This window comes from Anopheles cruzii, chromosome 3 (genome assembly GCF_943734635.1).
Source record: "Anopheles cruzii chromosome 3, idAnoCruzAS_RS32_06, whole genome shotgun sequence".
NCBI classification, from domain to species: domain Eukaryota; kingdom Metazoa; phylum Arthropoda; class Insecta; order Diptera; family Culicidae; genus Anopheles; species Anopheles cruzii.
The window spans coordinates 71,045,476-71,061,494 of record NC_069145.1 but is presented as its reverse complement, the minus strand read 5'-3'; the positions used below and the strand labels follow the sequence as shown (position 1 = coordinate 71,061,494).

Here is a 16,019-nt window from a genome sequence, read left to right as displayed (position 1 = left end):
GCCCGCCAGAGCATGCCCGCCGTGGTGATGGTTTCGCGCGTTCGGCAGTTCACGTTCCTAGTTCCCTTTGCGCGCTGCCACTGACACCGTTACAAGAACCGCCGGATGTCCTTTTCGTTCAGTTGGACGATTTACACAAGGCCCGTGAGACGGTGGCTCTGTGGCCATCGGTTGTCGGTATGTGTCCTGGCTCGTCGTGGCATCTGATTCAAAAGTACCGTAAATGGTCTGCGAACGAGATTAAACCGTGTGTGGCAATAGTATGGCGTACGTTGGCACACTAAGTAGCCATATCTTTATTCCGGTGGTTTTGAAATTTGCTGCACAAACGTTTGCAATGTTTCCATTAGCATTACTTTACGGTACCTGGGCGGAAATGTTTTCTTCGAGGACACATGGGGCGGGCAAAGGCTGACAAGTCTTGCAGGACTCGCAATGGTCGAATTAAAGTGCACATGCTTAAAGAATCAAGCTGACACAACCTGTCTCGTTTAGACAAATGGCATGTTTTCGGGTTCGGGATTCGGAACTTATTGTCCAATTACAACGATGGTTATATTTAGATTTTTGAGGACGTAATCGCAAACATAACATTGCAAAGATTCATAGTAATACGCTAGTAGTTTTATATATTGTGTTTATTATGTTCAATATCGTTGTAACTAAGCTTCTTGGAAGCATAGTCAAATACCCGTCACAAGGAAACTTCGGCCTTGGCCTATTGCCATATCGGATGACCGCGTCCGTTGAGATTATGCACATGCGTAACGGCCGGTGCCCCGAGGCTCCATTCGTACCAAACCTTGTGCGAGGCTACACAGCGCCAAAAGTGCAGCACAATCTCCTGGCCCGCCTTCACCTGGACCGGTTCCGTCAGTGGAACGAAAATCGAGAACCACGATCCGAGCCCGATAGTGTGCGTGAACGGGTGAATGCTGAGCGTAATATCCTTGTAGAGCACCGTGTCAAAGCTACCGCGAAACCCGTTCAGCACGCAGTCCAGGCTGGCCTTGAACCGTAACACCCGGTATCGGCTGTTGTCGATGGGCTGCTGTCGGTTTGGGTGGACGAACTCGAACAACGGCTGCGGATCGTCGATGTGGTAAGCGTTCTTCTGGTAAGCGACGTAAGTTTGTTCCATATGCCGCGAGGACACTACGCGATCCTTCCTGTTCGGGTTTCGCTCGAGAGTGCGTACCTGATTGTACACCTTCGAGGCCATACACGGGTTGAGGTATGAGGTAGATTTGCACGGTATACTGATGCCGTCGTCCTTCAGATGCCTCTGCGCCCCATCGAGACACTCGGGGGACAGTTCATTGTCACCGAGCGATCCGAGCAGTTCCGACACGAGAATATCCGCCTTCTCAGGTGGATTGAACTCACGCATATCGGTAGAGATGAGCTCGACGTTTCGGTTTTTCCATATCTCATCGATCAGTGCGGTCAGCGTGACAATGGCGTTCGGATTCTTCTCCACGACGTACACTTTCACGGCTCGGTTCGCCTTCACCGAAGCATTAAGCGTCGCTCGGACCAGAGGGCCACGGCCACCGCCGACAACCATGACGATCGTGGTTTTCTGTTCCGCTTCCTCGTCCGGGACCCGATCTCTCAGAGCCTGCTCGATCGCATCCTGATAGCGGATGTACTTGACCGGATCCTTCTCGAACACCTCGTACGTAAAATTGTCCAGATTGTCGTACAGCGGTTGCAGCGGTATTTCCAACAGATCGTCGTATCCCTGCATCGGATCGGGAACGTAATTGGCGCTCAAGATGTGCTTAATGTAGTCCACGTAGTGTACCAGATGCCCATCGGCAGGATTGGCTTTGAGTATAAAGTGGCACGAGAACGTCCGGTAGAGAAATGTCACAATGGATTGATGGGCCTTAGACAGCACCGGATAGTTCTTGGCGTTCGTAAGGAACACATTTGCGGGCAGTACCACTGCATCGATCGGTTCGCCCATCCAGCGGTAAATTTCTCCCTGCTGCGGTACATCAACCGTTAGCTCGAGGGCCACCTTAACTTGGTGGTTGAAATCGGCATGCGAACGAAAGGTGTTCCACCACTTCCACGGGTCGTCTGCCACCGGCGGTTCTTCGCCATCAACATCCCTCCGCCAGCAACACTGCGCTACCGTCGGATTGACCATGGGAACTTCTACCAGCAGTGTACCATTGGCAAGCACACTGGACACAATTCGGGCGAAATTGGCACTAGTTTCACTGGTCAGTTTGGTGTACATATAACCATTCTGCATCAGATGCTGGGCAAACGAAATCTCCTGCGACAAAGTCCGTTCTGCTTGTTTGCGTACCCGTTCGATCGGAGAGTTTAACGCAACGGGATCCGCGATGCGGCAGATGATTTTGTTCAGCCACTGGGTGGAGGAAAGCAGCAAATCCGATCGGGTAAACTGCTGGTGCTTGGTGCGCAGAGGTTCCCGCTCAAACTCTCGGTCGAAGCGCCAATGCACAACGGGAATGGTGATGGAATTGAAGTTAGCTTTCGCCGCACGTTCAATCTCTGGGCCCAACTCATCGACCGTATCCAGGTGGAGGGAAATGGCTACGAATGGCTTCTGGTCGGTGCTCATGATTACGAGCTAAAAAGGAACAGCAATTCGTTAAAACTATACCCTACTGAGGGTGACTACCGAAGCTGTAAATCCGGAAAAACAAGCGGTACAACAAACCGGGTGTATCAGAAAGCGAAGCCGTTTGCACGTGCGAGGAAGCCAAAGTGACAGCTCATCCGTATGGCTGAAAGTACTGAAAATTCGAGCAGTTTTGTTTTGAGCTCCTACGAATTTTGAGAAGAAAATTTAAATACGCACTCTTCCATTTAATGGGTCCTAGCCATTAATATGAAATACTAAATTTCTGTAAGAAATGTTTCTTCATTTCATAGTACTTTTTACCAACCGCTCATTAATTATAACGTAATAATAGTGTACGTTTCTAAAGGTATTCGTCATTCGAGCAGTAGTTTCTCTTGAAAGGTGTGTATTTCGCGCCAAAGTCAGCCGGTCAGAGCATTCTCCAAGTTAATTACGAACCAAACAAAGTATCGAATCGGGCCGGACGTTTTCTCGTGATAATGGCGCTTTGGGTCGATCGTTACCGTCCCCGGGAGCTCGCAAAGCTCGATTACCACCGAACGCAGGCGAACCAGCTAATCAACCTGTGCTCGCAGGGCGACTTTCCGCACCTAATGTTTTACGGTCCGTCGGGGGCTGGCAAGAAAACGCGGATCATTTGCCTTCTACGCGAGCTCTACGGTCCCGGTGTCGAAAGGCTGCGGAACGAGGTGATGAACTTTACGACGCCATCCAACAAGAAGATCGAAATTATGACCGTGAGCAGCAACTTTCACATCGAGGTGAATCCGTCGGATGTGGGCATCTACGATCGAGTCGTCATTACGGATATGATCAAACAGATCGCTCAAACGCAACAAATCGATCCGACCGGCCAGCGAGACTTCAAGACGATCGTACTTTCGGAAGTGGACGAGCTGACGAAGGACGCGCAACACGCGCTGCGTCGGACGATGGAAAAGTACGTGGCCACCTGCCGGCTGGTGCTGTGCGTAAACTCCACCTCTCGCATCATTCCTGCGGTGAAAAGCCGTTGCCTTGGCATTCGTGTGGCCGCACCGACAGAGGCCGAGATTGTGGGCATCATGAGCGTAAGTTACCGGTATGAAATATGTTTGCCGAGCGGAGTTCCACATTCTGTGCTTTTTTGTTTCGCTTTTCAAAGACGATCTGCAAAAAGGAAGGTCTAAACATTCCGCCGGAGTTGGCCACGAGGATAGCGCAAAAGTCGGAGCGCAACCTTCGCCGGGCCATCCTTAGCTTGGAGGCGTGCAAGGTGCAACAGTATCCGTTCACCGCCAGCCAGGACATTCCGGACATGGATTGGCAGGTGTACCTGCGCGAAACGGCCAACATGATCGTGCAGGAGCAAACACCCCAGCGGATGGAGATCGTGCGCGAACGGTTGTACGAGCTGCTCTCGCAGGGCATCCCGCCCGATATCATCTTCAAGGGCTTGGTCAAGATTCTGGTGCAAAACTGTGACATGAGTCTGAAGGCGCAAACGCTCACCTTCGCCGGACTGTACGATCACCGGATGCAGCGCGGGAGCAAACACATTTTCCACCTGGAGGCGTTCGTGGCGCAGTTTATGTCGCTGTACAAGAAGTTCTTGAATCAGGTTTCCGTCATGGATATGGACGAATTTTAGGGCGGAGCTGAATCTCAATTTGCTAATTATTAGAAAACATTAATTCCCTAAAACCCAAACTGACCATTTTATGATATTCGAACTAACAAGCTGACCATTAATAGTGAGGTAATGATAACTTTATTCCGTTTACTGTACCACTTCAGTAATTCTGATAGTGCTTAACTCTAAACAGCGACACGTAGCTCTGCTTGTTGCCGAAAGCCAGATAGCCACCGGAAGGCGAAAATGCAACACACGTCACGTTGCCCAGTTGTGAGTTCTGCAGCGGGAAGTTACGGAAAACCGTCCCACTGCGTATGTGCACCAAGCGCACCGCGTTTTTAATGTCCGGCGAAGCGATGGCCAGCAACTCCGAGGTCGCATTGAACGATATCGATCCGATGGACGTTGTGAGGTTACCGATCGTTTTCAGCGGTACCGGGCTTTTCTGCTGGAACGTTGTTTCGAGCGAATAAATGTTCACAATTCCCTGTCTGCTGCCGGTGGCAACGAACTGGCCGTTTGGACAGACGGCAATCGATGACCCGTTCACGCAGCCTTCGTCTTGAAACACGTTCACGATCCGCTGGCGATCGATCGAATAAACCGACACTTCGGTGTCCTGGCTGTGGCAGAGCAGATGGCGCGAATCGGGTGTAAACGCAAGAGCCGCTGAGTCGTAACGAAGCTGTACCGTCTGCAAAAGTTCCTTCGTTTTGGCGTTCAACAAGTGCACCTCGCCAGAGTTGCCCAATGAGGCAAGGTACTGGCCCGAAGGCGACAGGCAAAAGTTGTGCAACGACCACGTTTCTTGGAAGGGGATTTTGAGGGTGGCACTCTGGCCACTGATCAGGTTGTACACGTGGTAAAACTTTCGGTACCCACCGAAGATCGCCTCGTTGCCGTCCGGTGTCAGGCGTGCGCAGGCGAGCTTAAACTTCTCCAATCCCATCGTGTGCAGCTTTTCGTTGCGCACACCGTCCACGGTGACAATCGAAACCTTTCCGCTGCTGCCACCGATCATGGCTACCATGGAAGATGGGTGGAAACAGATCGAGTGGATTTTTCCTTCATGCTTCGTTTCGCGGTTCAAAGTTTTCAGCACCTTCAGCTCTATGCTATCTTTCGGCAATTCCTGCGATCCCTTCTTGGCCTTCACTACGTGCCCCACCGTCTGGAGGATTTCATCGTCCGAATCGGGTTCCTGCACGCGATCGAGATCGGCCCACTTTGGATTGCCGACAATCTGTTCAAACTTTTTGCGCCGTCGTTCGTACGTCAGTTTGCCCAGCTCGCGATCGTACTTGTTGCGCTTCACTTTCCGGTCGTCCACGTCGTCATCGTTGTCGTCATCGGAATCATGCCAGGCCGCCGATCGTTCCATCGGTTCCGGTTTATCTTCTTCCTCGTCGGATTCCGCCTCGATCTCCTGCTTACTGTGTTCCGGTTTGCGTTTGCGGCTGTCCCTTTCGTCCGCCTGGGAACAGAGTTGGGTGACCATCTCTGACTTGCCACCGAACAGCAGCGACATTAGGTTCCGTTCCGTAGCGGAGGCCGGTTTTCGAATGTCATTATCGTCTAGATCCATGAAGTGCTTTCTTTTGCTCTTCATCCGACGGTTTTGGTTCGCTTTAGTTTTGATGTCCATCTTACGTTCGTCTTCCGGCTTGGGGACATCGGTGTCGCACGGTTCGGCGCTATCCTCTTCCGGTTGCTTCACACCATGGACCGATCCATCGTCGGCCTGCTCATCGTCGGCCTGTTCATCGTCGGCACGCTCATCATCGGAACTGTCTTCGGGTTCACTTTTTACTTCCAAGAGCGGTTCGTGTTTGATGGAATTAGGGTCCTCGTCGGATTGGTATCCCTCTTCTTCCTGTTCCTGTTGCTCCGTGTCGGACGATGAAGATGCTTCAACCGAGTTTGTCGACGCTTCAAACTGTGATCGCACATCACTGAGGTAGCTAGCGACCATATTTTCCACTTCCGCGTCGCCGGACATTCTTATTTTATGCTTCGAAGCAACAAAACTTCCCAACACCGTCAGAAAAACACGTGAAACGCGTAGCGCTGAACTGTCAAGTGCGGCCTGGGAGTTTTGTTTTGTTTAGATCCGAATGTCACGCACGCCCCTTTGGGAACGTTTGCTCGAATTAACGTATTGAGTGAAGATCCGTTTCGAACAATAACATGTCAAAGTTATCAAAGCAAAGTTAGTCAAATTATGTAAAGTTAGCAAAAACCCAAATTTTTTTCTTGGACGCACAGAGCTGGACAGAAGTTTAAATGATCATCCGGAAGAGTAATAAAATCAAAAAGCTGCTCGATCTATGGCCCGGTAAAAGTGCACTCGGGATCTATCGGTTTTTGCCCATTTTCTTCGGGCTCGGTGCCGCACTAGAATTTTCCATGATCCACTGGCGCGTAGGGAACACTAATTTCTGTACGTTACTAGCCAGATACGGCCGAGGTTACGGCTGAAACACTAAACCTGTCCCCCCTTTTCCGCAGATAACACGTTCAAAAAGCGTCAGGCGAAGGACATCGTCGAGGAACGGTTGCGTTTGCATCAGTTGGAACCGATAGGAAAGTAAAGTGCCACCATGCCGGCCGGTGTTCCGATGCGCCAGTATCTTACCTTCACAGCGGCCGCCCTGCTGATGATGTTCACGGGGTCACAGGTTGTGCACACGTACTACCAACCTCTACGTGACCTGAATTACTACATCGAGCGAGAAATCAAAAGTCAGCGGTTACGAGAGGTTCCCCAAAAGCCGGAAGAAGCGCCAAAAGGTGCTAATGGACGGTAGAAATACATCATCCAACTGCTAGTTGATTAAGAATTGTTTAAATCGCGAGAGTATATTTTAATTCGTCCACTATGTGCGCCTAAGGCTAAAGAGAATGTGCACTGAAGTTAAGGTTGTGGCTGACTTCCGGATGGCGTACTATTTTTCAACACTTTCAGGTGCTGCATTAGTGCCTCGTTCCGTTGGCATTCTAATGTTAGCTGTTTGACGGTAGCCGCGTATTTCCGCTGCTGTTCCACCAAACACTGCAGCTGGCCGTTAAGCGCGTCGCGTTTCGCCCGCTCTTCATCACACTTCTTGCGCAGCTTTGTCTTCGTCGCCCGGATTCCTTCGACGATCGTATCGAACTGTTGGACGAACTGCTCGCGCATGTGGGGCGTTTGCATGGCACTGGCGTAATTATCGTAGATCGAATTGAGAAGCGACATCTCCTTCTCGAGGTACAGCTTTGTGTCGTCCAGCGTGTTGTAGAGTGTGTAAAACTGTTTCGTCTCGCGGTGCTTAGCACCCACTACCGTTTTGGGGAGAAGATTTAAAAAATTACATAAGAGCAACAGAATCCCGTTCCGGACGCACCTTGATTGTACAGCTCGAGGAACCGCCGTTGATACTGTGCCAACTCGGTACGATCGGGAATGTTGTCTAGCTGGCGATTGATCGAAACATAGGCACGGTTCTTTTTGGCCAACTGAAGCCGAAGCGATTTGAGGCGCTCCTGTTCCATCTCCAGCTGTCGCTGTAATTCCCGCATGTCATCATCCGGTGTCGAGATTTCGGCTTTTCTAGCATTACAAAATGGTCCCGGAAACGTTACTGCTATTCCGTTGCAGGAACCACGGATGCACGCTACTTACTCGATCTTCTCCTGCATCTCGGCCAACTCCTTCTTACAGTTCTCTTTGAAGAGCGTTTCCTGTTTCTTCATGTTTTCATTCTTCAGCACGAGCTGCTTAACGTGATCCAATATTCTGTGTAAGTAGAAAAGCGTGTGTTAGCGCCTTGGCAATACTATCCCGTCCGTCCGTGCGTACTTTTGATGCTCCTCGCTTATTTCCAAATTGTCCAGATTCCGTATCTCTTCCTTGAGGCTCTCGTTTTGATCCTTCGCTTCCTGCAGGCGCCTTTTTTCGTCCTTCACGGTTGCCTGAACCTGGGCACACTCTGCCCGCGCCTGTTCGACCTCCTTTTCGAGGGCCAGCTTCTCCGTTAGGCGCTTTTTGATGGCATTCCGTTCGGACAGTGACGGTGCGTTGGAAGAACCGGCTGCTTGTTGTCTAAATTCATCGTACCTTCGGGTTAACGCTGCGTAATCCATTTCCGACAGTTCCGCCGGTAGATTGTGCTATCGAAACGAGACGAAACATCTTAGTGCTATTGTCAAACGGCGAACCCTAGTTTACTCGGTTTTTGAATTACCTCTCGGGCTAAACTTTTAAACAAAACTTCAAAATCGAACTAAAAAAGGATTAAAATGGCGATAAAAAACGTCAAAAAATAAGGAAAATTCTTTGGGAACATACCTCTTGTTCCAGCGACGACAACGGTATCTCCGCTTCCGATTCGTCCATCACTCCACCCGAACCGAGTTGGGCGTGATCCTCGTCAACTTCCGGAGTATCTTTTGGTCGCACCGGTACCCAACCACCGCCGGCCGCTTTACGTAGCCTGAACGCCCGTTTCGGAGGATACTTCGCTTCGACGGCACGCAAGTTGGCCAGCTGTTTTACCCGCAAGCGCTGCAACTCCTGGTCGGTAGCGAGTGTGAAATGGTTCTGGAACTGAGTGGCCGCGAGCTTGCGCAAAGTGTCTGCCTTTTTGCTCCGGTTCTCCACCGAGCGCTTCACGAGCCACTGGACCACCGGGAAAATGTTGATGAAGTCAAATCCCTGGATTTGGTGCGGCTCAATTAGAAACGGGCACTGCATCCGGGGCAAAACGGCGACAATCTTCTCCGTTAGGGCGCTGTTCCGCGGAGCGGCACGGGATGCAACATGAGTAATCTTGGCAACAAATGAAGCTGGCTTCGAATTTCGTTGGCCATTGATACTCACATTTTCTGCCCGATGGTGAGGTTCTCGTGGAACAGAAGATCGACGTCGACATCGTAGTCGCATGCTTCGATGCACCAAGTCATTCCGCCGACGATCTTATCGAACGAAGAAAGTCCCTGTATGTGCGCCCGGTAGTATCCGGCCGTTACCAGCGTTTCGATAATATTCTGCTCTTTTCGCTTTTGCTCTTCATCCTCGCGTTTTTCGACCTAACGATGGTATAAAGAAGCCATACACCGCACAGTGGTCCATCATTAATCTGTAGATAATGGGCTCGTGTGTCGTTCACAATTCTACCTGAATCTCGTTTCCATCGGCGTCAAACCGGGTGGCAAGCTTTACGTTGGGGAGATGCTTCGAGAAAATGTTTTTCGCTGCCATACCGCACTATTGTTTTGTTTCCTCTACAAGTGGAAAACAATTGAGACGAAACTTTCGCTTCTTGGGGTTAAGAATGAAAGCCAATCAGTAACTCGCTAACTGATCAGGCGGCTATCAACAAGCACCAACACTAACGCACGAGTTGACAGATTGGCTGTTGTTTTCAAATCACACTTTGCAAAGTGGGCTTTAGTAGGCCAGCAAAAAGGACAAAATTTTTAAAAACATTAGCTAATATGAATTTCGAATGTAAAGAACGCACATTAAACCCACCGTTTCCATTGAAATCTGTTAAATAAATTTATTTGTAGTTCGTTTCTGTAAAAGTTATTTTCTCCCAATACGCCTTCAACATTTTACAAAGTTCTGCAAGCATAATAAGAGGGGGAAAACCTACCTATCTAGAGGTAATATTATTTGTTCGGTCGACTTGCACACATGTTAAAAACAAAAGTCTATATATTTTCTGGCGTAACGCGCTGCGGCGTCTGTACAGTACTGGACAGGAGACATTGCCCACCACTATCATATAAAAGCTGCACAATCTGGAGCTGGGAAGCACATTTACCGCGGTTCGCTGGCGAACAATAGCACGACCCCCGAACGGGACGGTAATAGCCGTGTCGCGCCCGTGAGGATCGTAAGGTTTACATTAAATTAGGTTGACACAGAATCATTCATTTTCGTTGCCGCGCTCTCTCTCTCTCCCCTTCTAATGATGCGAGTTTCTGGATTTTTGTAAAAACAAATGCAAGCGAAACAGTTCTCGCCACTAAGAGCTGCAATCTTTAAGACCTCCTTTCTAATTTAAGCTATCTGTTATGATTCGTTTCACACGTAAAAAAGTAATACGTTGCACCGACAGTTCTTCCTTAATTCCTACAGGCAAGCGTTTGTTCACACGTTCGGAGCCACCGATGGATTGCATCGATGCAACTACGTGATGCGAGAAATCTCTTCGGCTTGTGGTGTGGAGGTAATCGTTAGTGAAGCGAATCAGGAAGCACAAGAATGCCATTAATTATTGGAACAACTATCGTTTCACGTAAACAAACCCCGAAAACGAACCAGCACCACACCTGGCGGTTCTTTTCCGTCCCTTTTGTCCAACGAAATTTGGCAAAATTGAGGTTTGAACTATACATAGGCCTTTCGAAGGTGGTTTAAGATACTTCCATGTTTCGATGGACGGTCACGGGGACGAGGATATGGTGGCCACTGGTGGGTGTCGAGTTGGTAATGGGTGTACCGGCGGCAGTTAGGACCGTGGCCCCGAAAACCGCTGTCCGCGAAATGGACGTCGGTGATGGCAGCACCGTTTGTGTAACCGGATCCACGGCATATCCGGTCGCGGCTGGGAAACCTTTCATTTCGCAGCTGAGCATCGGTGGTTTGGAGAGGAACGAACCGCCCGTTCCGCCCGTGTGGTTGCTGTAGGGGCTAGAAACGGACGTGCTGATCGAAGCACTGTCCGACATCGATAGCCGCTTGGACCCGTTCCCAGTTGGGGCGCTCGGGACACCGACTTGGGAATCGCCGACACCAGCGAGACACAGGTGCTCCGATTCTTCGTGATGCGTCATGGTGGAGTAACCGTGATCGGACGAGCTACCTCCGCCACCGCCCGTCGCCGGTCGCCGATAGTCCGACGACATCTGGTACGGCGAGGCGACGTTAGGTATGATCATGTAGTTTGCGTTCTGCTGTCCGTTCATCAGCAAATTTTGTTTCGCGTTCGTGCGCCCCGCATCACAATCATCCGACGGGCTGCCGTCGTCGAGATCGAACCGGGATAGTGGCAAACCGTGACAATGATCGGCCACCAGATCGTCGTACAGCTGCTCGGAGGCACCGCTCTGGTCAGTGTTCTGCCGGAAGCAGTACATCGCGAAGCCAACCACGAGGCACAGGGCCAGGATGGCACCAGCGACGGGACCAATGGAGCTGTAGGCCGGTGGCAGCATCGACTCCATGTTGCTGCCCGTGTACGCGGCATCTCCGTATGGAGTGGACGAACCAAACACACCACCAAAGCACGCCAGCTGAGCGGTGCAGAATGGTGTGGTTAGTGGATTCTCGCCATCTACGTCCACCTGGCACCACTCGCAACCGACCAAACCTGTGGGACATAAAAGGGAAAATATGAATAAAAGCCCATTTGAATCGTGCTCGGCACTCACCTAAACAATCACCCTGCGTCGTGTAATCTTCGCAGTTGATGTTACTGCAGCTCTTGACCTCATAGTCCGGCTCGTAGTTGATCGCACTCATCGAAAGCAGTTCTTCGGGCAGCGGTGAACAGAGTGGTGTCGGCAGAAGGTTCCCTCCGCCTGCTTTGGGTCGCTTTGAACGGCCACCGCAACCACTAGCCACTTCCGACCCATCGTCATAATCGAGCGGGCATTCGCACGGACACTCGCACTCGGTTTGTTCCATGCGATTGCAGTTCAAGCACGAATTGCCCACCTGTCAATGAGCAAACAGAGCAAATAAAAGTAAGTATCAACGAGAAGACGAGAGGTCATCGGACAACCGTTTGTTACGACACGTACGGTACTGCACGGACAGAAGGCGCCACCGTCGTTGGTGGAGTTGACCACGCCGAGAAAGAGATTGGTTCCCGGGATGAGCGTGATCTGGTACTTGGTTTTCTCGCCGTACATGAGATTGGTCACGATTTCGCCCGGCACTAGGCTCATGTTAAACTGATAGAAGCGCTGCACGGTGCGGTTGACGTAATTGTAGCACATCTTCTTCGTCACCAGCTGCTTGTGGTTGAGAATATCGTTCGCGACCTGCGACTCTTTGTGCGTAATGTGCTCCACTGCAGCGCGTCGAACGCTGCCCGCCTTACCGGGCAGCTCGGTGAGCATCGGGTGCGCCACCAGGTAGCCCTGATCGTCCATCAGGAAACACTTGATGTTCTCTACCCCACACACGGGCGCCGAATCGAGCAACAGTTTGTAGAAAAATCCTTGCGTAAAGTCCATCGCAACGACGGCGATCGCAGTTCGATCGGCAGTCGCGCCAGTTGTAGCCGGCTTGTAGGAACCGTCGAAGATCGTGTAAGCCACACTGACCACGTAGCCCGCACCGCCGGCATCGAGGTACGGTCGTGTGACAACTAACCGGCCCGGGTATTCCATCGCCTTCACGAACCACGGCCGTTTCGTCGGTTCGAGCTCGCTATCGAGCAGTCCACCCGGGAACGTTTGCAGCACACCGTTGACGGTGGCCGCGTACCGTCTCACAACGTAACGGCTGAGATTGCTGTGTTCGTGGCGCATCCGGTAGTCGAACAGTATTTGCACCAGCGCCAGCACGTCACCCCGGACGTCCGGCTGAAGGCCCGGGTTGGCAAACAGCAGCTTTCCGTACGCATCCCGCAGGTACGCCATGATGTTCTGTATCGAACGCACGTTGTCTTCTTCGCTCTTCGACAGTCCGTCGCGATTGTTGCGGATGTGAGCGAACGGTGAACGGAACGAGGAGGCACTCAGAAAAAGGGTGCTAGCGTCCGGGAGTGCCAGCTGCTTCACCAACCGACACACGGTCAGCCCACCGTTGCCGCTGCCGCTTACCGGTGACTGCTGGTGGTGGGGAGGGAAAATGTCGATCCGATGGTACAGTAACGCCGCCAGAAGGCTGCGTGTGGTGGCCGCACTTCCGGAGGCGATGAAATTGTACTCCACGCTACTCCGCCCTGCCAAACCCGCGGCCGAAGTCAGCTGGTGCAGATAGCGAACCTGTGGTCCAGCGTCAAATAACCTACGAGTTACGGGTGCGCTTTCTGCGGCCACTTCACCCACCGTTTGGGTTGTGGAACGTACGAGACAAACGATGTAGAACCGAACCCGCTTCCAGTAGTAAACCGTGGTGTGGTTCGTGCCGTAATGGTCGATACTCAGATTACCTTCCGGATCGGCCATCATACGCTTGAAGGCTGGGGCGAAGTAATTGCGCTCGAGGCGCACTATGTTGGTCACGTAAGTGGGCTGTGAGCGAGTTGCTAGCGGTCGTGGGTACGAAGGGTGCATGATCGTGTTGCCCTGCAGATCGATCAGAAAGGCATACGACTCGTCGTTCGGCTGCACGCGACGTCGGAAGTACGCCACATCCTCGGCGAGATCGCTCAGATAGAGATCGGCACCGACCAGTCCGTGTACCCCGACCGGGTAGCTGAGCGTTACCAGGGTTTCGTGCAGCGATTGATCGTAATACGGCAGGTGCACTCGCAGGTGCTCCTCGATGAAGCCACCGTTGTTAAGGAACGGTTCCATCAGCGCCACAATGAAACGCTGCGCATCGAACGAGTGCTTCGCAATCATCACCATCTTGCCGGGCGGATAGTCGACGTGCGAAAGATTGTAGCGCCGATAGTTTTGCGTGCTAATGTCCGCGATCAACTGCTTCTCTTGCTGCACTTCGCGCTCATCCAGCAGAATCAGACAGCTGTTGATGATCACCGGATAGGGCAGCGGTATTTGGCCTTGGAATATCGTCCGCAGGATGTTTGCAGCACCGGGCGATCCGACGGGCAGCAAGGCACGCCCAAGGTACAGAAACACGATCGGTACTTCTTCGGCGTGCGAATCGTAAAGCTCGTCAAACGCGGCGAAAGCCTGCTGGAAGCCTGCCGAATGGTTCGTCGGTCCCTTGGTTCGATTAAGCGAATCGATAAACTCCACCAATCGTTCCCGTTCGTCGGCCGTCACCCGAAGGAACCGTTGCGAGGGCGCACACTCGCCCGGAAACTCGTCATCACCGGGTGCAAACGTTCGCTGACCGATTGCAACGATTGCGATGCGATCGTTTTCGTTCAGCAAGTACAGCACAAACTTGCTGATCGCTTTGGCTACCTCGAGCTGATCGTAGGTGATCGTGCTGCCGATATCGATCAGGATGAAAACGTGCTTGTTGCGGACACTCGACAGCAGCAGCGACTTCAGACGCCCATCTCGCGGGTAATAGTGACACTTGTAGGCACTGGCGTGATCCAGCGTGGACAGGAAAAACTGCTGGCGGACGTGCACGTTGCTTTCCTCCAACAGGGCGGCCTGTTCGGCGAATCGCTGCTGCAGGTTGGCGTTGTTATCGTCGAGCGTCTGATCGGTGACCCGTATCCGAGGACGGTCCGATCCGTCGGCATTCGCCGGAAAGGCACTGAAATCGAGAAATGCACCGGAGTTGGCGGAGGACGCCGTGCCCGGTGACGGATCGCCGGTGAGTGAGAAGTGTTTGCCGAACGACGCATTCGTGAGCTTCGTGCTTTGGATGAAGCTCTGCAGATCGAACGGCGCTTCGTCCTCCCACGGGTTGAGCAGCTCGCTGTACGGGCAGGGATTCAGCAGTGTACTGTAGTTGGCCGCACTCTGGTGAATGTATCGGCGAAGCTTCTCGACCGCCGACACCGTTTGATCCAGTTTGCGGCCCAGCTTGGAGGCAATCTTCTCCACCAGTTCCATGTCGTCGTAGACGTTGACACCGATTTTCATACTGTCGTACAGTTTCTAAAACAACGACGAACAAGAGTTTAGTTTAGCGCCCAAAGAGAAACTCATTTATGTTACGGAGTAGCAGAAAAATTGTTTGAGGCTCTTAGAGAAGGAATCAGTGGTTCTAAATTTAGCATTCAAAATCAACGTTACAACTGTTATGAGCCTCTTTCGGGCAATATTGCCTGACCCTAAGCCCTATAAAATTCCGTCAGGTTACCTGCACGCCCGTAACGTCGAGCTCCTCGCTGCGGATATGTTCGAATGTAGACTCCAGCAGTTTGGCCAGTTCCTGGATGCCATACTCGCTGCTGGTGGTGGCCGCACCTGTCAGATTCCCACGATCGCTAGGTGTGAAATTTAACGTCGTTTGCGACGCCGTGGTCGAGGTTGCCGTTTTCGTTGTCGATGACGCTGAAGGTGAAGGCGATGCTATCGCCACGGAAGGCACTTGCTGCTGCTGCTGCTGTTGTTGGTGGTCGTGGTTATCGCTGTGTATCGGTAAACTGACACTCAGGTTGCTTATCAGAGGAACTATGCTATTGACGAAAATTGGGTTGGACGCGAACGCTGCTCGGCAGCCCGGTCCGGCCACCGCGGTGACGAGCAGGAGCAACCGGACCACGCGAGCATAATGCTGGGCAAAGCCGGGCTTCATGTTGACGGCCGGTGGCGGTGGTGGCCGGCGGCGGTAATGTTTGTGTTTTGCTCCCAAATAACTTTCTCGTTTGTTCACCTCACTCACTCGCACACTATCACTGTCTGGCCCTTTCCCTAACGGTGTCGGGCGACCGCGGGCGGACTAAACACCGGCGCGACCGACGCGACCGACCGTGTCGTCGTCGCACGGGCATGGGCGGATGATAACTTTCGGCTTCCTTTCACCGCACTTGCACCGTGAACGATTCGTCATTTTCACTCCAACAGACGGCGGCCTTCCGTCGCTCGGTTCATCTTTTTCGTTTCCTCACTTCGCTAGACCCTTCCATTGCCAGAGTCCCTTTGGCCGCCTGCTTTGATCCATCGGCTTCCGTCTGATTCGTT

The 16,019-nt window shown here is 52.0% G+C and overlaps 6 protein-coding genes across 6 annotated transcripts; 2 read left to right on the top strand and 4 right to left on the bottom strand.

Moving 5' to 3' along the window:
• Positions 1 to 701: 701 nt before the first annotated feature.
• Positions 702 to 2,602, bottom strand: LOC128273642 (protein arginine N-methyltransferase 5). The gene has a single exon (XM_053011657.1). The coding sequence runs from the start codon at positions 2,600 to 2,602 to the stop codon at positions 719 to 721; it is 1,884 nt and encodes a 627-aa protein (XP_052867617.1). The 3' UTR covers positions 702 to 718.
• A 503-nt stretch (positions 2,603 to 3,105) lies between these two features.
• LOC128273491 (replication factor C subunit 3) lies at positions 3,106 to 4,256 on the top strand. Its single transcript, XM_053011462.1, has 2 exons — positions 3,106 to 3,696; positions 3,771 to 4,256. Exons 1-2 carry the CDS (start codon positions 3,106 to 3,108, stop codon positions 4,254 to 4,256), a joined length of 1,077 nt encoding a protein of 358 aa, XP_052867422.1.
• A 129-nt stretch (positions 4,257 to 4,385) lies between these two features.
• LOC128272638 (U3 small nucleolar RNA-associated protein 18 homolog) lies at positions 4,386 to 6,267 on the bottom strand. Its single transcript, XM_053010477.1, has one exon. It carries the CDS (start codon positions 6,238 to 6,240, stop codon positions 4,399 to 4,401), a length of 1,842 nt encoding a protein of 613 aa, XP_052866437.1. The 5' UTR covers positions 6,241 to 6,267; the 3' UTR covers positions 4,386 to 4,398.
• A 187-nt stretch (positions 6,268 to 6,454) lies between these two features.
• LOC128271722 (small integral membrane protein 4) lies at positions 6,455 to 6,985 on the top strand. Its single transcript, XM_053009343.1, has 2 exons — positions 6,455 to 6,681; positions 6,750 to 6,985. The coding sequence occupies exons 1-2, from the start codon at positions 6,525 to 6,527 to the stop codon at positions 6,830 to 6,832; spliced, it is 240 nt and encodes a 79-aa protein (XP_052865303.1). The 5' UTR covers positions 6,455 to 6,524; the 3' UTR covers positions 6,833 to 6,985.
• A 100-nt stretch (positions 6,986 to 7,085) lies between these two features.
• On the bottom strand, positions 7,086 to 9,530 carry LOC128271721 (coiled-coil domain-containing protein 93). Its single transcript, XM_053009342.1, has 8 exons — positions 9,397 to 9,530; positions 9,100 to 9,308; positions 8,569 to 9,010; positions 8,465 to 8,503; positions 8,080 to 8,390; positions 7,903 to 8,016; positions 7,625 to 7,830; positions 7,086 to 7,559 (listed from the first exon to the last, which is right to left on the bottom strand). The coding sequence occupies exons 1-8, from the start codon at positions 9,478 to 9,480 to the stop codon at positions 7,156 to 7,158; spliced, it is 1,809 nt and encodes a 602-aa protein (XP_052865302.1). The 5' UTR covers positions 9,481 to 9,530; the 3' UTR covers positions 7,086 to 7,155.
• A 257-nt stretch (positions 9,531 to 9,787) lies between these two features.
• On the bottom strand, positions 9,788 to 15,633 carry LOC128270904 (VWFA and cache domain-containing protein CG16868). The gene is made up of 4 exons (XM_053008328.1): positions 15,196 to 15,633; positions 12,033 to 14,990; positions 11,661 to 11,946; positions 9,788 to 11,599 (listed from the first exon to the last, which is right to left on the bottom strand). Exons 1-4 carry the CDS (start codon positions 15,631 to 15,633, stop codon positions 10,644 to 10,646), a joined length of 4,638 nt encoding a protein of 1,545 aa, XP_052864288.1. The 3' UTR covers positions 9,788 to 10,643.
• Between the last annotated feature and the right edge of the window lie 386 nt (positions 15,634 to 16,019).